This window comes from Rhinolophus sinicus, chromosome 18 (genome assembly GCF_057876585.1).
Source record: "Rhinolophus sinicus isolate RSI-liver-muscle chromosome 18, RSI-T2T, whole genome shotgun sequence".
In the NCBI taxonomy this organism is placed as follows: domain Eukaryota; kingdom Metazoa; phylum Chordata; class Mammalia; order Chiroptera; family Rhinolophidae; genus Rhinolophus; species Rhinolophus sinicus.
Window position 1 is genome coordinate 16,794,332 of NC_142518.1, and position 24,115 is coordinate 16,818,446.

Below are 24,115 nucleotides of genomic sequence, written 5' to 3' on the forward strand. Positions count from 1 at the left end.
GGGAAGGAGGGAGGAAGGGAAGGAGGGAGGAAGGAATAAAGATATATACATACATATATATATATATATATATATATATATATATATATATATATATATATAGAGAGAGAGAGAGAGAGAGAGAGAGAGAGAGAACCCCCAAGATGGAAGCCACAGTTTTTTTAAAAAAATATTGACTTTATTATTATTTTTGTAAAACATGTCCTTTAAATGTTCAGTAGTTATTCTATGGTTATAGTTTTATTGCTATCATATATTTTCATTGTATTATTTGAATATATTTTATTTTACATTTTGTAACCAAAAGGTACTGCTTTTTTCCAGTTTTATTGAGATATAATTGACATATGACATTGTATGTTTAAGGTGTACAACATAATGATTTGATATATGTATACATGCAAAATGATTACCATAATAAATTTAGTTACTATCCATCGACTCAGTTACAAATATTTTTTTCCTTGTGATGAGAACTTTTAAGTTCTGCTCTCTTAGCAACTTTCAAACCTCCCACTTATAAGATAAATAAGTTCTGAGGATGTAACTTGCAATATGATAACTATAGTTAACAATACTGTGTGGTATAATTGACTTTATTTTTTAGAACACAGATTTACAGGAAAATTGAGATGATAGTACACAAGTGCCCATACTTTCAGTGGCATGTTACATTTGTTACAATTCATGAACAAATGTTCATACATCATTATTAAACAAATTTGGTCTAAAGACCATTCTTTATTCAGAATTCCTTAGTTTTTACCTAATGTCCTTATATCTGTTCCAGAATCCCATCCAGAATAGCACATTCTTATCGCGTCCAGCGCAACACGGGCAGTGAGGGTGCGAGAAGGGGCGGCTTGGGTTAAGTTTTTAAGAAAGAAACAAACAGAGACTCAATGCAGTTAAATCTCTCCGAAGGCCAGGGGTCTCTCAGTCTCAGAGGACTGGAGCCCAGAATAAGGCCGACTGGAGGTTTTTACTGATAGGTATACAAATACAAGCAAGTAACATTCTTACACGGTCTGTGAGACTCATACATCATAGCAGAAAAATGTTTATTCCAATCACTCTTTGTCTGTCAACAGCCGAAGCACAAGGTCCCATGATGTCTTAATTAAGGTATGTACCCTCTCAGGGTCAAGTCTCTCATATTGTAACAGCTCTGTTGAGATAAGTGGAGAGAACTGATCTTTACTGTCCTCATGCTTGTCTCACAAACAGGTGCAAGAGAAAAGCCAGAGCCAGCAATGGCTTTTCCCAGGCAGGGGGAAGGGGAGGCAAGGCCCCTTCCCACATTTTTCTAAGGCAGTTCATTGAGGGTCCCCACTTGGTTCCGCCTGGCTTAGGTGTTATCTCCCGTGAGATATCTTACCCGTCTTTGGCTGCAAACCGTCTTTTTGGGACCAGACAGAGAGACATACGGTGTAAACACAAGGATGGAACAGAGTCCCAGAAAGGCACAGTCTCACAGACTCTTCTTTCCTTAAGGAAAGACACGGGGGACAGTTGGCTAGGCTGTTGTGTGACTACATACTCTATTTAGTTGTCTTGTCTCCTTAGGCTTCTCTTGGCTGTGACAATATTTCTCAAATTTTTCTTGTTTTTAATGACCTTGATAGTTTTGAGGAATACTGGCTAGGTATTTTGTAGGGCCAAAGTTGTTTTATAATCTGATTTTGGAAGTGAGATCTCCTCACTCTGGCCATCCTCTGTCTGTTAGAAGCGAGTACTACTAAATCTAGCTCACACTCAAGGGGACGAGATTAAGCTCCCTCTCTTGACGGGAGGAATAGCAAAGAATTTGTGGCAATATCTTTAAACCCCCATAGCTTATTAAAACACAGATTGCCAGGCCCCACTCCCAGAGTTTCTGATTCAGTAGGTTTGGGAGGGGTTCCAAGAGTTTGCTTTCTAACAAGGTCTCAGGTGAAACTCCTGCTGCTGTTCCAGGGATCTCACTTTGAGAGCCACTGGGAGCAGGGCCTAGGCAAGACCTTGGTGCGTACAGGAACTGAAAAAAGTTCATCAAGATCTACTTATATCTCAAGAGCAATCTTTTATAACTACGGCCTGCACTGAAATCAACCCACTAGTTTAACGTCTGGATTTTGCCAATTAACACAAAACTATTAACTAAAAATATATGTATGGCTATATAAAAAGGTACAACAGTGTCTTGTGTTATATTAGATATGATTTATTTCATTTGATTGTCACAAATGCCAGGGAGAGAAATCAAGTATCTCCATTTGACAAGAAGTAACTGGGACACAGAAAGTCTAAATGACTTGTTTAAGGTCACACAGCTAGTTAATGATAGAACCAAGTTTATGGCTGGGTCATTTGAGCGCTGGACCAGCACAATTTCTATTCTATCAGGCCGTTTCATATTGTTCCCAACTTCTAAGACTTGCCACCTTTTGCACAGTCATTAATAAAACTAGGCACATGACAGTTGAAGTCATCAAATGAACAGAATACATAGAATTAAAGTAGCATTTTGTTCAGTGGAAAAGGAATTAGTGAAACAAGTGATTTTCAAGCTCATAAAGATCAGCAGCATTTGCAACTTAGGTTGGGAAAACCTCCCTCTCCACCGACATTCAACTTCTTTCTGCTTGCTGACTACCACAATTGCCATCAAGTACACTCCGTCTCCAGGTAACACCTGAGAAAGTCACTGGAGGAATCACAGGCCACAGGACTTTTTGTCTGCCCAAACACACCGACAGGATTGCTGAGTTCTGCTGGCAAAGCTCCTGGTTAAACAGGTTGTAAGTATGTCTCTTTTAGGCTTTGGTTTGAATGGAAAAGACCTGACAGTCTACACATCATATCACCACCAAGATGACTTGAAAATCTAGAAGTGTGGGAAGACCACTGGATGTCTTTGAGTGTATGTATTACTGTTTATATTCAGAGTAGAGATGCAGTTATTAAGCAAAGAATTGGGTGCATAAATAGCCAATGAATGCACAAAAGTGCAATAAGCTACAACACACCAATAATACTCAGTGAGAAAACCAGTCCAGTCAGACCAAAGGAGTGGTTTTGTTACATTTTTACCTTTCCTTAGAGAACATTCTGCCTTTTAGTTCATGTTTACACATTGCCAAAAATAAAATAAGGTTTGGTGGAAATGATTAAAGCAAGCAGTACTTTACACGCTCATATTAGGAAATAATGATTTAATAATACTGAACCCTGAATCCAAGCTCACTCCTATGCAAAGAATACCCAACACACAGTATAAGCACAGACTTCTGTCCAAAAGTAGTGGTGCTTGTGGTGGTGAAGCATGAAACAGTCAGGGAGCTGTCCTATGGTGGTGATGGTGGTAAGGGGGTATGAAAGATAGTGTCAATGACCTTAAATTTGATCCTTTCCAATGGTAGCGGAGGTGGGGGCATGGAGCAGAGTCAGTGACCTTACAATTAATCCTACCCAATGTTGTTAAGGGGAGTGTGCAGGGGGAGAGGGGGGTAGGCCCCAAACGAAGTGTCAGTGACCTTAAATTTGATCCTGTCCAATGGTGGTGGTGGTGGTGGTTGAAACAGAGTCAGTGACTTAACTAATCTTGTCTAAAGGTGTTGGGCCCTGTGGGAGAGTGGGGGGTTTGGGTGGGGAATAGAGGTGGCAGGCCAGGAATGATCTAACAATCCTGTCCAAAGGTGTTCGCCAGTGGGTGGGAGAGTGGGGAGGTGGGGGCGGGGAGTCGCCGGGGACCAAGACACAAAGAGTCGGTGACGTTACAATTAATCCTGCCCAATACTAAGGGGCGGGCACGAAGCAGAACCAGTGAGTTTACATTTGCTTCTGCCCAAAGGTGGTGGCGGTGGAGGCCATGAAACAGCCACTATAATTAAGTGGCAAACAACACGAAAATCAAAGTGTCAAGATGAAACAAACACCTTGAGGCGCAACAGCCAGCCCCTGAGCAGGCCTCCCGGAAAAGGTGCCATTGGTTGAGAGGGGCTTGGAGCGAAGCGTAGGGTCAGATTCCTCACGTGGGCTCCAGGCCTCCTCACAATCGCCCTTTACCTCCGCCACCTTTTTGCTACGTAGGACCTAGTCGGGAGCGGGACTCAGAGCAGCTGCACTTGGCCGCCCTGCTGAGTCCCAAAAGCCGGGAAGGAAGGAGCCGGCGTCGGGTCGCACTCCGGCAAAAGAAAGCGAAGACGGCGGCCAATCAGCTGCCGGCGCGTGCGGCCGCGCGCCTCCCGCGCTCCCCGTGCCCTTCGGGCGCCGCGTACGTGCGGCGGCCGGCTCCGCCCCTGTGGGCGGGACGTGGGGAAGCCGCGGGCGACCGGCCGCGGCCCGGGAGCTGCTGCTGCTGCTGCTCCTGCTGCTGTTGCTGCTGTTGCTGCTGTTGCAGCGGCTGCACCCGCGGCGCCGAGGCCGAGGCGGAGGCCGGGGTACGCGCTTGGAGAACGCATCAGCTCCGTGCCGCTCGGCTGCACTGGCCCCTGCTGCCGCCTGCGCGTCTCGGCTGGTCTGTGCACTGCCCCGGCGAGAATGCGGCTGTTCTGGTGGCTGATGAAACAGACGGTGCCCAAGCAGATCGAGCGCTACTCGCGCTTCTCGCCATCGCCGCTCTCCATCAAGCAGTTCTTGGACTTCGGTGAGTGCGAGGCCGCGGGTCCCCACGGTCGCCACAGCCCCCACGGCCCCGTGGCCACTACCTTCCGGTACCGCCGCTGCTGCCGCGGGTCTCCGCAGCCTCAGGGCAAAGTCGTGGGAACCACGGGCGGGGTTACGGGATGCCCGGGGGCTCTCCCCGGGCTCTTATTTCGGGGCTCACAGGGACAAGGCCTGGCACCCGCACACTGGCCAGGGGCCTACCCACAGACACAACCCTCATCCCGGGCGGTACTCCCCAAACCTGCATGGTTAGCTTCAAATCTACTTGACACAGACCTCACCGCCTTTAAAACTTACCAGCGGAATGTTGGTGGCTTTTTAACGTTTTTATTTTTAGATGCTTTTTTTTTTTTTTGGTTGTGTAAGAGCTGTTTAGAAACACCTTGAAGTCGAATAAATTATGCAATGGCATTTTGTTCCTTTTCTGCTGCTCTAAGGTGCTCGCGGGTGGCGGGAGCGGCAGGACTCGAACAGTTGCCGTCTTAGTGTTATGTTAAAACAGTTAGAGGCCTGGGCTGCAAAAGCTTGGATGCTGGGGAGGAGAGGACGTGTGGGCTCCTAGCCTTAGGATACAACCCCGGCCTCCGGGCCAGCACCTTTTGTCCTGCCTCTCCTTTTGTGTCCCACCCACCATCTCCCCAGTGGAGTGGGCTGGTGGGCCGCTTCCACGGATGGAGTTGCGAGAGCGCAGCGGACACAGCCCCCATTCTGCCTGAGGCCTAGCTGAGATGGGAATAGATTCCATCACCATATGTTAATTAGATCATGTTTCCCCAGAGTGGTGCCTTTTCAACCGCTGAGCGAATACTCCTAATTGCTGAATGCGAGGGAGCTGATTGTGAAACACCTGAAAGTAAACCACTCAGGTATCAGAATAGAATTCGGCATCCTTAAAAACAAATAAAATGGAGCAGCAAAGATGTTCTAAGTTCTCAAGGGAAAATAACCCATTATCAACGTCCGTTCATTTCATGAACTTTATGTAAAAATCAAGGGATGGTGTCAAGTGGGCATGAAAACTAAAGTGCAGAGTAGGTAGAACACTCGGGGAAGACTCAACATGCAAAATGTGATGACTGTACTTAAGTTGGGATAGGAAGAGAGGAATAGTTTAAAGTTAAGACCAAATTAAGTTTTAAGAAACCAATTTGCCAGAGAATGACAAGGAAAGTCAAAGTTCAATGAGATGTTGATCTTTGCATCTTAAACTTCGCTGCCCAAAGCTTTTCGGTAGTTTTTTACTCTACCATCTCTGGCCACTTGTGAGAATTTTAGAGGTTTAAGGCAGCTCCTGACTACAGGGTTTGGAAAGAAAATGTCATGTTGCTATAGTGTGTTTGCCATCTCTAATTTATGGTTTATAGAAGATTCTGAAAGTATCAATAACCTTTCATTAAGGTTGTCACAATATAAAGGAACAAAAAGAACCCAGAAACTCCTAATTCCTCCTTTCCACCCTCAAAGTTGAAGTGATAGCTCTAATAGCTTGGTGAAATTTCACTTGAGTTATTTCTATAGCAGCTGGTATCTACCCATGTTAGTAGGTGTCTTGGCAAGGATGCCATTTGAGTAGAAAAGCCACAGTAGGGGATAGAGTTATCATGGAAAACCCATGGGACCAGTATCTGGAAACAAATGTTCTAATTCTTGCTCTGCCACTAACTCAAGAGTGTGGCCTTGGCTAAGTGACTGAATCTCACTGGGGTTCATTTTCCTCATTAATAAAATGTGTGGATTATATCAGTTAATCTCTAAAGCACAGCTCCAAAGTCCGTGATTGCAATTTCAAAGAAAAAGGGATATGCTTTTTAAAAGAAAATTATTAAATCTTTTGATAGCTATTTCCCATAAAAGGCTCTGACCTGTTTGGGGAGGGTTGGAGGAATGTACTAATGTAGGATGATGGAAGAAGCCTAATAATTGAAGTCTTTTCCTTATAAGGGAAGCTCACAGAAGAGCCATATATAATTGTAGTGGAACTGTTAGAAACTGCAAGCCTAGTTTGTAACACTCAGATGAATCAGGTGGCAGGCAGCCTACCTTTAATGACGTCAACTAGAAGAAGAGAGTTGTCACAAAAAGGTCATCTCAAGTAGTACCTTTCTCTTAGTTCTTCTAGCTCTTGATAGAAGTTCCATTTTGGCAAGTGTGTGGGAGTTTGAGAATTTAGAATGGGTGTGGGGATATTTTTAAGGTGAGGAGGAAAAAGAGTAAAGAGGCTTTCTGCCTGTGCATGATTCGAGAAAACTACAGGGGAGGGCCACCTCAAATGCTTAAAAGGACCAGGTGGGGACTGTGGCAAACTCCCAGGTATATATGCTGGCTTCAGAAGGGGCAGCTGATTGGCACCAATTCAATATATTTTAAAAGACCTGTGGCTCAAACAAAATAGAGGCATGGGTCATGTTGACCCACAGGCTGCCACTTTGTGAATTTTATGACTTTCTCCCTGCCTACTTTACAAACGGGACATAAATTTTTGACTAGAATTACTGGACAGAGACCAGAGAAAGGATGGATATACATGGAATTTTATGCTTCAGTGTTTGTTAGAACTGTGTCAACAAATACATTGTCGTTTCTATGGCAACAGAAATCAAGCTTTATTATACTAATGTACCTTCCTTGTTTAAGAGTGAAAACTAAAACTGGTTGTTACTTCAGAAGCAGTGATTTTATTTTAAAGGAGGATTTCTCAGTCTCAGCATCGACATTTTGGGACAGGTCATTTTTGTGGGGGTGCTGTCCTGGGCATTGTGGGAGGTTTACTAAAGCAGCATCCCTGGCCTCTGCACAGTAGATACCAGTAGCCTCCCCCCTCCCCAGTTGTGACAACCAAACCATCTCCTGACAGTATCATGTCCCCTGGGAGAGCAAAATCACCCTCTGTTGAGGACCACTGATGTAAAGCATTTAGATCAGTGGTTTTCATGCCTGGGACCCATCACCCCAACTTCTAATATAAGTAATCTGGGGTGGGGTGCAGGGTATTGGTATTTTTAGAAGACCCCCCCAGGTTGTTCTAAAGCATAACCAGGGTTGCATACCACTAACTAGATGACCTTCTGGATCTAGAGGACTGTCCCCCTTTCATCTGTGTGCCTTTTATCTCTATGCTCTTCAAATAATAAAAGTTTCTTGAACTCAATCTTTACTTGAAATATGGCCTTCCATAATAATGTTGTAAAAACTATGTGTAGTGTTAGGCGGGGACTAGACTTATTGGAGGGATCACTTCATAATTATATATAAATGTCTAACCACTATGCTGTACACGTGAAACTAATATAAAATAATATTGACTGTCAACTATAATTGAAAAAAAACATAGTTACGGGGGTGTAAAGTATAGCATAGGGAATATAATTAATAATATTGTAATAACTGTACAGTGTCAGATGGATAATAGACTTATTGGGGCTATCACTTTGTGAGATACATAAGTGTGTAATCACTATGCTGTTTTGTATACCTGAAACTAATATAATATTGTATGTCAATGGTAATTAAAAAACAAATTTTTAAAAATTAAAAAAATAGAAAGAAATACGGCCTTCCAAACAGCAAAGCATAGCAAGAATAGGAAGTGGTCTAAATGGATTAGGAGTTTATAATGGCAGTGTGCCTTCTAAAGGATGGGGTTTTTAAAAACGAGATTTTCTTTTTGGTCTGAGATTATAGTCACGTGGTTCCAAATTCAAAAGGTGCAAAAGGACAGAAAAGTCAGCTTCCACTTTTGTCCACTAGTCTCCCTGTTTTTGTGTCAACAGCAGCTTGTTCTACTTTTGTCTGTACCTTGCTTTTTAAGCTTAATACCTTAGCTTTCCATATCTGTATCTGCAGAACTTCTTTTTTATGGCTTTTGAGAATTTGTTTAAATGAGTGTGCTATATAATTCATTAGCCAACTCCCTGTTGATGGCTTGTAGGTTGTTTCGAATCTTTGCTATGACAACCACTGCTACAGTGAATTACAGCGTCCATTTCATTAAGTGTATATATAGGACAAATTCCTCAACGTGGGATTGCTACATTAAAGGGCATGTGCATTTGAAATTTTGATAAACAATTGTCAACTTGCTTTCCATAGAGGTTGTCTGTTTATCCTCTCATGGAAGTTTGAGCGTCTATTTTCCTACACTTTCACCACATTGTTATCAAACTTTGGCTAAGTGAAAAATGGTATCTAGATGGCATTTTTTTTCTCTTTGAGTAAGCAATTGTTTAGGTTTTACGATGGAAAATTTTAAGCATATACAGAAGTAGAGAGAATATTATGATGAATCCTGGGTTCATTATATTGCTGTCCACATGCTGTTTGTCTGTAGATGTGTGTATGAGCAGTCTGTTAGATTTTCTTATCAGTGTCATGCTTGTTTCAGAAAAAAAAATTATTTTCTAAATTAAGAGCAATTTATCTTTTGAATTTTTGTTCTTTAAAGATTTGTTAGGATCCCTCTATAAAACCTCTTAAAACATACTGTGTTTGGGGGACTATTGTTCTTTGACAATTTATTCTAAAATACTGCTCCGTGTAGATTTTCTGTTTATCCTCTAGAGTCCATTTTGATACATTGCTCTAGAAATTTACCCTAGTCATTGTGGTTTTAAGTCAACTAGCATAACTGACATAGTAGTCTCTTAGTCTTAATTTTCTCTGTGGCTATTTCCCCCTTTATTTCTTTTATATTTGTTCTCTCCTCCCCCTTTCTCGATTAGATTAGAGGGTAGTTTATATGATTGGATTCGTTTATTAGTTTTATGACTTTTATTTTCTAGTTCATTAATGTCTACTTTGACTTTATTAATTCCCTCTGATTTCCTTGGGTTTATTATGTTGTTGTTTTTTTGAACTGGATATTTTATTTCTTTTTCGTTTGTTTATTTCAGTATTTAGGGCTAGAGTTTTGTAGCCCTAAGTTTCTTTATATTTTGTTCTGTTGTGTTGTGATCAGAGAATGTTATCTGAATAATTATTTAATTTATTGACGCTTGCTTTGTACCCCGAGATGTGGTCATTTCCTGTGAATGTATCTTTTGGCAGCAAAAAGAAGGTTATGCTTTCTTCTCAGGTTATAGAGTTTGGTATATCAGATCTACCATATTAATTATGTTGTTTAAGCTTTCTTTACTTTTACGTTTTTTAAAACTAGTTTATCTGTCATGGCCCGAGAGAAGTTGAAGTCTCCTAATAATATGATTCTCTTTCTCCACATACCACTTATGGTTTTTGCTTTATGCCTGTTAATGTTAGGTTTGCTGCTTAGATCTGGTTACTGTCATTGTGAGATGTACCCTTTAGCAATACAGAATGCTGTCCTTCTCCTAGTTTAATGCTTTTTTGGCCTGGATTCAACTTATTTGACATTGAGATTTAGATCCCCGTTTTCCACTTGTTTATGTTTCCTGGTAGAGCATTGCCATTCTTTTGTTTTCAGGTTTTCTGTATTACTTTGCTTTAAATATTGGATTGAATTATAATATGAAGTTGAGTTTTGCTTTGTGAATCAAACATTTTTTCTTATGTGGTTAAGTTTAACTAATTATATTTATTGATATATGACAGGTCTGTTAATCTGTAATGAGAAACATCTGTAATTTTCTTTTGCTTTCTGTTTTTAATACCTTAATTTTCTACTATAGTGTATGTCTTATTTGCTTTATTATATTTCTTTTAATCATTAGGCGTGAATTTTGGGTTCCAGTGATTGTCTTTATAATTACTTCTTTATTTCTCTAGACCTTCTTTGTCCAGTATGGTCACCATGAGGCACTTGAGACTATTGAGCACTTGAAATGTGACTAGTGTGACTGAGAAACTGAGTTGATTTAATTTTAATTTAAAACTGATACTTGATTCAGTTCATTGGAAAACTTTTAAGTATGTTTGGGACGATTTGGATATGTGAATCTACCTGAACTATAAATTTGATGAAATCTAATTATAGGTCAATTATTTCTGATAGAAATTTAGCTTTGAATTGAGATGAAAGTGTAAGATACACACTGGATTTCATAGACTTAATATAAAACTAGTAAAATATCTCAATATCTTTTTACATTGATTCCATGTTGGAATGATAATCTTTTGGATATGCTGGATTTAATAAAATAGCACAAATTTCACCTGTGTTTTTATATTAATGTGGCTGCTAGGAAATTTAAAATGACATGTGGCTTGCATCTTTCTATTGGACAGTGAGGCTTCAGATAGTACATATTAATTCTTTATTAGGAGTAATAGGAACATCACATTTTAATGGTCAGAATAAGCATTTATTGATTTTATTTCTCAATATAACTTTTCCTTCTTCCCCTGTGAACCTGTTACTCTCAGGATTTGGGGACCAATTTATTGTCTTTGAATGGCAGTTAATGTTATAGTAGTTCTTTGTTATACCGGCCAAAGTTTGAGGTCTGTTTCTCTATTAAGTAGTTGTTATGAATTAAAAGTTCTCTTAGTGATACAAGAAAAGGAGAAGTTGGACTGTTATGACATAAATTAAAGATAGAACCTTCTGAACCTTGAATGAGTTCATAGGAAATGATTCACATTTTCATTCGGACGTGTTTTTCATCATTCAGTTTATCCTGTCCTCTTCTGGTTCCTTCAACTAATCACTTTATCCCCTCCTCGTAGACTTACTTCCTATTTGTTTTATTTCCTAGTTCCTTTGTACTTGTCTTTTACGTAGCTGCATTTGCTATTAAAGGCATTTGCTCCTGGCTTCTGTTATTTTATTCTAAACTATTCTTGGTGGAGAGTGGGCCCTCTTTGTAATGTCTCACAGCCTCCTGAGCTGTTTGCTCTCTGCAGAGTAGGCATTCCATAAATGGCAATTACTGACAACATAGAAAGGTCATTAACAATTATGTCACTTTAATCGAGTCAGTTGTTATATAAATTTAAACTTCTCTAATGTCCCCACACTTAAATATAGCATCTCCCAAGTAAAACCACCAGAAAGCAGGTTGTCTGACAACTTGGCCTTCTTTTCACAGCAAAGATTTCTACCAGAATCACACTGGTTCTGTGAACCTTGGAGCCTTTAGCTATTAGAAGGCAGCAGCCAGTTTCCCTGTTTTTACTATTCTTGAGGTTCAGCCGCCTCTGTTTTCCTTTAGAAAGTATTTTGGGGTTCTGATACCTACTGAGAGGTTGACTTTGGTTCCAAATGACTGCTCTTCGAAAAGTTTTTAAGTCATTATGCTCCTTGGAGGCTGGGGAGGACAGTGATTTTGTTTCTGGAGAAGATGCAAATTTTGTTTTGTTTTGTTTTTTAATTGTGCTAGCAAAAGGGAAAAACAATCTCATTCTGTTTCCGCATGTGTTTATTTTGTAACTTTACATATATGTACATGACACACCTTGTCTGTAAGCTGTAAGATTTTTCTGCTGTGTGGAGTTGCCAAGAATTAGACTAACCTGTTTGGAGACAGAAGCCTACTGTTCAGAATTAAAAGGGAAGAGAACAATATCATTTAGGGTAAAGACATCTAAGGAGGCTTAATGCATCTTGATCAATATCTAAAATTTAAAGAAAGAATTGGCCTTTGGGGGCCTTAATGCTCCGATAGGCTGGATTTCAGCATAACCTGGTTTATCAGGCTCTGGGCACTAAAGGTGTAGCTCTGGTTTCCTTTGATGTCTTTGCTGTTTTGTGTGCTTTTGAAGGGGAGACATGGCCACACTTACTGACCTAGTGATGACTGAGTGGTTTCTTCTCATTAAACGTTGCGAAATTGATCAGACTGTTGGCAAGATTTGGGAAACCTTGGTTTTGTTACAGGATGGAATCAGAAAATGTCACCGCTTTCCTTTTTAAAAATATTGCATATGCATATTAAATTATTTTACTTCCACAATAATCTGATTTCAGAGTTGGGCAAATCCTTTTGTTTTAGGAATACTGTAGTGTAAGATAGGCTGGTTGTCAAACTATATAGCCCGACGGTCAGCCACCTGTTTTATTTTGTTTTTCTAATTAATAGACTTTAAGACTAGTTTTAGGTTCACAGCAAAATTGGGCAGAAAGTACAGGGAGCTCCCACATACACTCCCTTGCTCAGATCCAGCCTCCCCCACTGTCAACAGCCCCCACCAGAGTGGGACATTTGTTATAGTACACCCTCACTGACCCACCATTATCAGCCCAAAGTCCATAGTTTACATTAGGCTTCTCTTTGGTACATTACGAGTTTTGAAAACACTTATTTTTGTAAATAAAGTTATACTGGAACACAGCCACACCCATTTGTTAACATATTGTGTGTGGCTTGTGTCCCTCCACAACAGCAGAGTACTTGCCACAGAGACGGTTTGACCCACAAAGCCAAAAATGTTTACCATCTGGCCATTTACAGAAAGTTTTCGGGCCTTTAGTATAAGTTAATTCAATCCCCTGTTAAAGAAGGGTGAAGTGATTGCTCTAGTGATTGTTCTTAATTTGCATTTAAATGATAAAGCTCGTAACAGTAAACCTTGGCTATCTGGAATGTTACTTTTGAGGTACCTAAGACTTTTCTAGGTAACCGGGCTGTTTACCTATAGGGTGTGTGCCCCTGAGTGGAATCACCATGTGAAAGGCTTGAAGGATTGTACAACTTGAACCTACAGAGCTGTCACCAAAGTTTAAAGTACCAGTTTCTCCACAGCCCTGCCAAAATGAGGTTTTAGGATTTTAATTGTATAATGGGTAACAGAGAAACTGAAAGTTGTATTTTTCCCCATGTAGGCTTATTCTCTGCATTTTGTTGTGTGTAAAGTTCCCTTGACCATTTAGTAACTGGAACCTGGAGTTTTAATCGTTTGTATGAATTCCTTGTGTCTATTTGGCATAGTAAGCTATTGTGCTGTGTAAATATTGTTTCCCAGTGTTCCCTGCTTTGGTAAAGTAATTATCAAAGCAACAATTAAAGGCATTTGCAAAGAATATCACCTATAATTCTTCCGTCCATTTTTTGTGACAGCCTTCTAGCTTTTGCCCATATGTTTACATACGAGTATGTTAACACCGGATGTTGGTTTCTTTTTTATTTAGTCTGAGTTTTTATACACTCAGTCATTTACAGTGTTTTTATCATGGTCAGATTTATCACCTTTAGCAGTTTGTAAATTGCTACTAAATCCTGGAATTTATTGCCATTTCTGATGGGATTTTTGTAGCCAACTTGCTTTTGCTCTGTTTTGTCCAGTTGGACAGCAGTAATTAAGACCTCAAATCTTTCTTTGTTCTTGTTTCTGTTTATCACCTACTAAGTTCACAGAGTAGTTTATATTTGTGGATTCTATTCAATAGGACAACTTTTCTGATTTGAAGTAAATATCATAGGCTAACTTTTGCCTTTAATTTGTGTTGAAATGTGGTGAAGGCAGTTCCTTATTTATTGCCTTAGGTTTTTAGAAATACTTGCTGTTCCTGCCCACTTACTCTTCTTGATAAATTAGTTAACTTATACAAAATATGCTAAGGGGACCGTGGATGGGTTAGCTGGCATTCATTGAAACTAGCCTGGAAGCATCTTCAGTTGGCCCATTTTGCTTTAAGGCAGGAGGTGTGGGCAGTTTACCTCCATACTTGGCCTTGGGGCAGAGCTGGGTTTGAGTGTGTCCTTCATGGCCCTCAAGGAGTCCCCTATTCCTGGTCAGTGTCTCATGTTTACTGAGATTATACTTTCTGCCATAATGAACGGCACAAAAGTTACAGTGAACTATTAAATTTACACAGGTCAATATTTATATTTCCTCTAATTGAACATTTGGGGTTCTAACTCAATCTTAGATTATTTCCCTAAGCATCACCCAAGCAGTCTTGATTTTATTTTCATTCTTAGACTTAGGATTCTACTTGACCATTTGAATTGAACCAGGATTGCTTTCTTTCTTACTGGGCATGGAGGTCAGTATATAATAGTTTCACTGTTGGGAACAAATTTCTGTTTCTCTCTAACATTTTCCGAACACATGAAGTTAAATATTTTCCCTTGTGTTTTTTGCCAGCAAACAGTAGGGCCCTTTGAAATTGGTCATATACATATCTTTTTCCAAAAAACTGTTAACATTTTCATAGACTAGAACAGACTCAGGGTTTTATCTGAACGTTTCCTTGGATATGTTCTAGTAGAAAAATACAATGTTTCCTTAAACTTGGTAGCAGATATTCCTCAATCCCTGACTGTGGATTTTGTATATATTTAGTTAATTTCTCCTGCTTCTGAGATTCAATAGAAAGCAAAGTGGTAAGTGCTATCTTACTTGTCCTGTACTGGTCACGTGATGTGCTCGCGAGCACTTAATTTCTAATAAACCCTTAAGTTGCTTCCTCACAGTGAGCCTCCCTTTCTCTAGAAATTGCCCTTTCGACACAGGGGCACCGCTTCTTCGGTTGGTGCCCTTGACACATTCTCCTCCATGTCGTCTTGGACCTACGTACTTACATTCCTGCCTCTTTAACCTGAGCTTGGCCTTCAGTAAAGCAGTTCAAGAGGGAAATTACAATGGACTCTTTGGAAACTGAAAAAGATCCAATAGAGTCAACCAGCATTTACTGAGTACTTACCAACACTTGGTATAAAATATGATATAGTGGAATTTTCACCACAGTCATGTCCATTTTACAAATCGGGGAGCTGAGGTTCAGGGCAGGTAAGAAAATGAGCCACACGTACAGCAGATGGCACAGCCAGGAATCGGACCACCTCTGCTCATCTTGCGGCTACTCTACAGCTGAGAATGAGGGAAAGGGTGAGGGGTAGTGTGGGAACAAAGCACGCTGCAGGAAAGGATCGGCAAGTACACTGTCACAGCTTGTCAAGAGTCACGATGTCCTGAAGTATAGCCATTTCCTTCATGAATGTGTTCAGTAGTTTTGAAGAGTATCTGAAAAAGAGAGAAAAACGATAGTTGACAGCGCTGAAAGATTATGAAGATGTTTGTGGTCCCTTTCCTAAGAGGCTGAAACAAAACTCAAAACATGAACAGAGACTAAAAACACATGGGTAAATGGAAAACCTTGGGGTGTTTAATAGCCACTGTCTGAGCCTGAGGAGTTCTTTCATTTGTTACCTTGTTAAATTTTTTGTGATTGGATGCTAGTCAGTTGTTCTCAGTCCTGGCTGCTCATGAGAATCATCTGGGGGAGCAATGAAAACCAGTGACACCTGTCCCCCGCATAAGCCAATTAAATCAATTTCTGGGGGTAGGGTTTAGGCATGGTATTTTTGAGTTACCCAGGTGATTGTGCTTCCAGAGTTAAGAACTATATTAGATCTGGTAAAGTTTTTGCCCAGGCCCAAGAGCTATGAACAAAGAGCTATATGCCAAGATTTATGAATTCTGTGAGTTTGTGGCATGCTTTCCTGCTGTCCCTATCTCTCCCTTGAAGGTTTATGTAATAGGGGTGGGTGCATGGGAATGTGTGAGGTGTTAACCGAATTGTCCTTTATCCAAAATGCCCTTGGAGGCTCGCTGGGTGGAACACAAACAGAACACATGTAAATGTATGTACATAGTTGTGGGGACAGAGCCCCAGAAAGTAGTTTACAGGCTCTCGGCCTCATGTGGAAGGGTGCTGGCTCGGGTAGTAGATGGCCGTCGGCTGTGGCTGGTTGGCCAATTGGCTTCTAATATAACTGCTGCGGCTACGGAGGAGAGCCGAGGATTGCCGAGGAGAGCCAAGGAGAGCCAAGGAGAGTAGAGGAGCAGAGTCGAGGAGAGTGGAGGAGAGTCGTCGGTCGGTTGGCAGAAAAACGGACAGCAGGTCGCACGTCCAATGAACCCAGCCTCCAGTGAGACCATAGTGATATGACTCCCCTACCTATGGCTCCGTGGGTGTTCCTTTTTGGCCTCACCATATCCTGCGTTCTTATGTGGGGAGCAGGAGCAGAGACCCCCCAGGCCGCCCCGCACGACAAATGGCGCAGCGAGCAGGGTCTCCCGCACGACAATAGTGTTTTTCTGAATTTCTAGCTCCTTTCCTTGGCTGCCTACTCCTAGCAGTGCTTTCCAGAGTTGTTCCAGGATGTACATATTAGGCAAGGTCGGTGGTGTAGGATAAAGAACTGTCAAGTGTAGAGATACAACCTAAAATCTTCTCTTAGATCCATTCAGTGGGAGCTTGAGCTCAGAGATCATCTGTCCAACCTTCCCAGTTTTGCACGTGGAAAGTAGAAGCCCTGAGTAACAGACTTCCCAAACCATCAGCTAGTTGTTGATGTAACATCTTGGCTGCCTCTTTCAAAGCGAACCAGAAATTATTGTTTTTAGGAGGCAAAAGCCACTCACCTTTGTGTACCACTCTCTGGCAGACACAGTAGTGGGCAGATATAGCTATAATGCTCACAACATCCAGGTCAAGTAGATGTTTCCATTTCTTGGATGAAGATGCTAAAGCTCAGATGATTCAAGTATCTTGTCTAAGCAAAGTTAATTGTGGCAAAACCAGTAAAAATGCAGGTAGACTGAGCTTTTAAACCTATGCATTTTTCATTCAACATAATATGCCATTTCTTTCAACATAATATACCATTGCCCCGGTGTAGTTCTTTCTAGCAAACAAGAGTATTTGTAATGCTGAGGTTTCATCTAAATTCATTGTATTAGACAATCAGGAAATTGCCTACTCTAATGGTCTTCTCATTTCTGAACTATCAGATTGATACCTATTTATTTACTTACACGGAAACAACTTTTGTTCTGATGACCACCAACACTCGTTAGACTGCTTAGTATTGTCTCTGGGAATATGTAGACTTGTACTCACGTCTTGATTTCTGGTGCCTATCATGGGGGGAGCATGGGCTAATCACTTAATTCCACTACACTCCCGTGTCCTTATCTGCAAAATGGAAACGATAGCATCTAATCATAGGCTTGTTGCACGGGTGACATCGAGGCTGCGTGGCGCATGGTACACATTCAGTAGATGTTGGCTATGCATTTATTATGGGAAATTAGTGACACAGTATTTCCTGGATGAATCAGCTTCCTGCTAAGAATAAAAACTGCATAGACAGCTCTTAACCTTGAATGTTAATTATCTTAAAGTTTGTTGGCTGAAGGTCCCAGCTATATAAACTGATCGTTTTCCAAGAAACATATAGCACTTTCAGCTCATTTGTGCTTTGAGCATGACTGGCTTTGGATCCTTTTCGTTCACTGTAATGGTTAACATTTTGCCTCAATTAACCTCAAAGATGAATACAGTGTGACCTTTACTTAACTATTCTTGCTTCCATGACAACAAGAGAGCCTGTAATTCACCATCCACCGTAGGACTAGATCCTACGTCGATACGGATCTGTGTGGTGGCTTTGGCTTCGGTTGCTACTCACATGCTCCCGCTGGCCAAAGCTCTATTTGTGGTATCAGTTCTGACACGTGCATACCTGTTCTCTCCACTCTCTGGCCCAACACACCGTATTGACAATTACTGCCACCTTATTATCACTTTCCTAGCTACCTTTCAGCTCTTCTTCCCTTAACTAAGGATTTCAATACCCCTAACCAAATATATAGAATACAATGCTCTATCTATAAGAGGAATTTACCATTACGAGCAAATGTTAGCTTGAACCACTGAATTTTATTTGCTATATTAAGGTTATACTGAAATTTACTAGGTATTTTAATTTTCAGTGCTAATCAGGAAATAGTGAACACCTACAGTGTGCCAGGTATTATGCTAACGGACTCTTCCATTTTCTGAGAAATCCTGGGACCCACAGGATATAGAAGTCAGTGACCGGGGGCAGGGGCAGAGGGGTTGCCCAAATGGAGGGCACAAATGGTGAACCCACAATGAAATTCATTTACATCTTGCTTTGGCCTTATCTGACACACAGAGAGGGGCATGTTTCTCACTAATATGTTTATGAACATATATTTCAGAAAAGTAAACAAACAGGATTTCTAAAGAGAGGATCAAGGCGTTAGTGGACATTACTCACTTTCCCTCAGCACAGACACAGATGTCCTTCAGGGAAAGATCCATAACCTTTGCTCACCTTCATTAAGGACCCCACCACAGTCACCCTGTAACCTCTTTTCCTATAAGAACAAGAAAAATCCTTACATGGAGGTCTGTACCATGGGCTTCAAACCCCATCAGGAAGATCTGCACATTCTGTATGAGATTTTTGCTTTGCTTTTTGTTTCTTTGTCTGTTTTTTAGATAACAGACTAGCTCTAGTTACAGGAAAACCTTTTTTAGGTTTTCTTTTTTTAAAAAGATAATAGACTGGCTCTAGTTAGAAGAAAACCTTTTTTATAACACTGCATTTTCTTTAAAAACACTCTTTTTAATGATTGCATATTTCCCCATGTAAATGTGCAATACTGAAATTTTTTTACTATTCCCTTATCGTTGAATATTTAGGTTGTTTAATGATGTCCCTCCCAAACCTTTATTTGGAAAAATTTCTGACCTTAGGAAAAGTTGTAAGAACAATGTAGTTAACATTCATGTCTAGCCTTTAGATTCCTTCAACAGGTCCTCAAATAATGGAGTTTCGTTATAACATTGATGAGGTGTCATAGGAATCTAATTCTTCTTTATATCAGTTAGCCTATGGGTTTTGTTATTCACAGTTTCGCTTAAAGTTACAGAACCTATCGGTGACATTAAATGAGGACTTACTGTATTTGCTTTTCATCTCCTTCCCACCCCATGCATCTGTTCCTGTCTCCCTCCCGCCTTCTCTATACGTGTTTTTTTGGCTGAACCATTTTAGAGTATGTTGCAGACATCATAACTACCCCTCGTACTTACGTATATCCTAAGCATAAGAGTAGTCTGCTAATAACCTTGATACAGGCATCACACTTGGGGAGTTTATCATTGATAGCATAACAAAATTGAATATTCAAATTTCCCCTAATTGCTGAAGGCTCCTCTACTGGACAGCTCAGGTCTAGAATGTACTCAGAAGGCATGGTGGTCGGGGCGGCTGCCGAACTAGGTGTAGCAGAGCCCAGGAGAGGCTCCCACCTCAGTAATGCAGGGGGAGAGGTTGGGACCGACAGGTAGAATCAACTGGAAGTCTGTAAACAGAAGGCTCATGCTCCACCCTTGACCATCGGAATATTATTAGGCAGGCAGTTACCCATAGGCAAAGTAAAGGGCAAAAAGGGGGTTCTTTTCTAAAGACCCTGAATGAGCTAAGAGGAATTAGGAACGCTGGTGTGGTGTTAGGACCCTCACCAAAAAGCCAATGTAATCAGGTTTTTGGGGTGCTCACGTAGTCAGTCTTTAGGCTGCCTCACTCTCAAACATGACTGAACAAGCAAGGATCGCCAGGCATCTGAGGGAAGGCCACAGTGAGAAAGAAAGAAACTAAGATAAATAAATGGCCAGAAAATGACCCCATAGCAAACAAATTCAGGCAATATAAGAATGCTTAAAAATGTAATTTGAGAAATAAATCATCTTCTACACCTACTCATGAACATCTTAAGGCAGCTGTCATTTTCCAAAGATGGCTATGATGATGCTTTTATATGATGCACCCTTGCTAACCCTCCATCAAGAGAGGGAGTCTCATCCCCTTCCCGTGGAGTGTGGGCGGGCTGTGGCTGCCTTGACCAGTTGACTAGGGCAGAAGGGGGCTAGTTGTGTGACATCCGAGGCTGGGTCATAAAAGGCCCTGCAGCTTCCACCTTGTTTACCGAAGCCATGCAACTAGCCCAAGCCCTCATGCTTTGAGAAAACCCATGGAGAGGCAGTGCTTGTGGGGTCAGACTCATGAGTTAGGAAGCCTTCAGCTACTTCCAGCCCCACCCACTCCACCGTGTAGTTACGTCCCCAGCCTTTGAGTTTTAATAATAAGGCCTGGTCTAGAGTGAGGGCAGTCTCAAATTTGGTAGACCCCAAATCTGTTGCCTATTTTGATCTCTTTTTAACTTCAGGAATAACTTTTCCCAAACAAAGGAAAAGTACTGAACTTCTCAGGCTGTGAAAAAGTACTTCTAGACCTGGAAGTAAAACAAATATTTAAAAGTATAAAAAAAATAATAAAACTATAATTGAAGCCCAAAAAATATAAGGGATTCTTTTGAAGGATGTTCACCACAATCATTTAGTAGCTCTCCATTCACATTTCAGGTTGTTTCTTTGAAGGACTATTAATCATTGTTTAGCCCTGGTAAGTCCAAGAATTACTTATTCCAAAATTCAATGTTTTCAAAAGATTGAAATGTTATAATTACAACTGGAGGAAAATCAAAGAGCTGCCCCTAAAAATATTATTTTCTTGGTTATATTTTAGCTATTTTAATGGTTAATAAATAGTAAAAATACATTGCAAATGCAAATATTTAATTGACAGTATAGAAAAAGCAACATTATCTGAACAAGCTGATCATTCATTCTGCCGGTTTTTGGTGCCTTGCTAGCAATTTTTCCATTTGTTGCTCTCCTTTTCCACTCCCTGATCCCATTACTACCACTCCCAAACCATCCCCCACCAAGTGTTAAAACTGGAAGATGTGGACAAAGATAGCCTCAAGTAATCCACACAGGAGACTTCATTTGGCGGGGTGGGGGGGGGAGGAATATGCTCAGCCGTCTGCTTTAATTATAAGCTATCTCATCAAGTTACTTCATTAACTGAAGAAATAATTGTTTTTTTCTGCTTCCTGTAAATTATTTGAAAAGAGGATTAAAGATTCACTGGAAATACAGGCCACTGTGGAAACCAGGTATAAAGAATAATAAGTCTGAACTCTTGTTCTCAGAAGGCTAGTCAAATGCTCTTTTCTTATGGTGACCCGCAGTGAGAGGCTCCCTGCATTAAATCCAAAGCCGTTCGTGTTTCTGTGTCTATCATCTTATGTCTCAGTGAATGGAAAGCTATTTGGAACCTTTCTAAACAAAGCAAATCATATCTTTTGCAAATGTGGTTGACTGTCTCCAACTTCTCAATGAAAGGGCAAAGTATGAAAAACAAGCAGAAAACAGAAGAGAATGAAAGAGTCATCAAATGAGGAAGAACAAGTGAAGAAATACACGAGTGTGTTAAAGCCAGTGACTAATTTGTGTTCACTCGTCAGAATTTTCCATGCCCCTCACCCACTCCTTCATTGTCATCTTCTGAACTGATACCGAGGAATAATTTAATTGGTAAATTTGAGTAAGATGAAGTATATAGAAAAATGCAGAACAAAAATAGAAAATCAAAATTAAGGAATGTAGAAAAGCCACGTAAGTGGGAAAAAATGAAGTCAAATAACTGGAAAGAATAACTGGAAAATACTCAATATGCCAGAAGACTTATAAAAACAGAACCCTTTTGAGAGGACATTCAATTAAAGCCAAAAGGTGTTTTTTTTGGGGGGGTAAGTTTCCTAAAAAAAAGATTATTGGAACCCCTTGATTTAAACTGAGTTTCCAGCATTAATACACAGGATAAAATGCTTTCAACTTATATGAGGAAAACTACAGAAAGGTTAAAAAAAGTCAGGCATTTCGTATTTATTTTTAGGTTCGCTCATTAACTAACTAAAAAAGGCTTATCCCCCTGTTTGAGCTAGTGTATAATTAAAGTATGAGTACAAAGAATTCATCTCAAGAGCTAAATTAAAATGTAGGAGGCAAAACCTGAAATTTTTTAGGTACTCTTTTAAAAATACAAACTTCTGAAAGTATTATGTATTCTTCCAGTAAATCAGTGAGAAGCTACCATAGGAGAGGTACTCTGATCGGTGCCATGAGGGATATAGGTAGACACAAATAAAGTTTCTTTTTCTGCCACTTTAGAGAAGGTCGATAAATCCAAGAAGGCTAGCATAAATGCTTCCTGAAGTTTGGTCCTTAGACCATGCCGTGACTGGTTGAGTTTTCTAGTTAGGGCAGAGTTGACCAATGTAAGCATCAAGGCCTTTTCATTTTAAAATGAATGGAAGTGGTGGATAGGGACACGGAACACACTTTAATCCTTTTTAATCTTTTTTTAATTATGTGGAATCATCAAGTGAGCACAGCGTCGCACAGTCACGCTCTCAGGGCTCAGCAGGTACCAGCCTATTTGATCTGGCACACATGGCCTCAGGCTGTTTCACTTTATCATCATTGGCACAGTTAATGATTGCTGTTTGATGAGCCCCCTCTTTCACATTTTAAGAACTTGTTAATGTTAAGTGTTAAACACTTTTTAAACCTCACCATAGCCTCTACGAAATAGGTACTGCTTTTTTTCTTTTTAAAAAAATTTTCAATTACAGTTGGCGTACAGCATTAGTTCAGATGTACAACATAGTGATTATTCTTTTATAAACCTTAGGAAGTGATCACCCCAATAAGTCTAGTACCCACTAGACACCATACATAGTTATTACAATACTATCGACTATATTCCCTATACTGTACTCTACAGGCCCGTGCCTGTTTTTATAACTGGCAATTTGTACTTCCTAATCCCTTCACCTTTTCCACCCATCCTCTAAACCCCCTTCCATCTGGTGGTGATCAGTTTGTTCTCTGAATCTATGAGTTTGTTTGTTCATTTATTTCGTTTTTTCAGATTCCGTGTAAGTGAGATCATATGGTGTTTGTATTTCTCTGTCTGAGTTATTTCACTTAGCATAATAATCTCTGGGTCCATCCATGTTGTTGCAAATGATAAAATTTCATTCTTTTGGCTGAGTAATATCCCATTGTATTTATCCATTTGTCTATCAGTGGACACTCAGGTTGCTTCCATGTCTTGGCTGTTGTAAATAGTGCTGCAATAAACATGGTGCGTATATCTTTTCCAATTAGTGTTTTGGATTTCTTCAGGTAAATACCCAGAAGTGGAATTGCTGGGTCATAAGGTAGTTCTGTTTTTAATTTTTTGAGGAACCTGCATACTGTTTTTTATAGTGGCTGCACTAATTTGCAATCTCACCAACAGTGTACAAGGGTTCCCTTTTCTCCTCATCCTCGCCAACACTTATTGTTTGTTGATTTATTGATGATGCCTTTCTGACCAGGTGTGAGGTGATATCTCATTATGGTTTTAATTTACGTTTCCCTGATGATTAGTGAGGTTGAGCAGCTTTTCATATGTCTATTGGCATCTGTATGTCCTCTTTTGAAAAATGTCTATTCAGGTTCTCTGCCCATTTGTTAATTGGATTGTTTGTATTTTTGGTGTGAAGTTGTATGAGTTCTTTATACATTTTGGATATTAATCCCTTATTGGATGTATCATTGGCAAATATCTTCTCTCATTCCGTAGGACGTCTTTTCGTTTTGTTTGGTTTCCTTTGCTGTGCAAAAACTTTTTAGTTTGATGTAGTCCCACCACGTTTACTTTTTATTTTGTTTCCCTTGCCCGAGGACATATATAAAAAAAAAATCACTAAGAGCAATGTCAGAGAGTTTACTGCCTATATTTCCTTCTAGGAGTTTTATGGTTTCAGGTCGTACATTTAAGTCTTTAACCCATTTTGAGTTTATTCTTGTATATGGAGAAAGAAGGTGGTCCAGTTT

General features: G+C 40.3%; 1 protein-coding gene across 2 annotated transcripts in view; it reads left to right on the top strand.

Annotated features, from left to right (window-relative positions):
• Positions 1–4,294: 4,294 nt before the first annotated feature.
• Positions 4,295–24,115, top strand: part of PDK3 (pyruvate dehydrogenase kinase 3) — a 61,638-nt gene continuing 41,817 nt past the window's right edge. Inside the window, exon 1 of one of the 2 annotated variants that reach the window (XM_019757052.3) lies at positions 4,295–4,627. In XM_019757052.3, coding sequence (XP_019612611.1) covers positions 4,522–4,627 — 106 coding nt within the window. In that variant the 5' untranslated portion in view covers positions 4,295–4,521. The remainder of the gene's footprint in view (positions 4,628–24,115) is intronic. The other variant, XM_019757053.3, reaches the window with a different exon arrangement.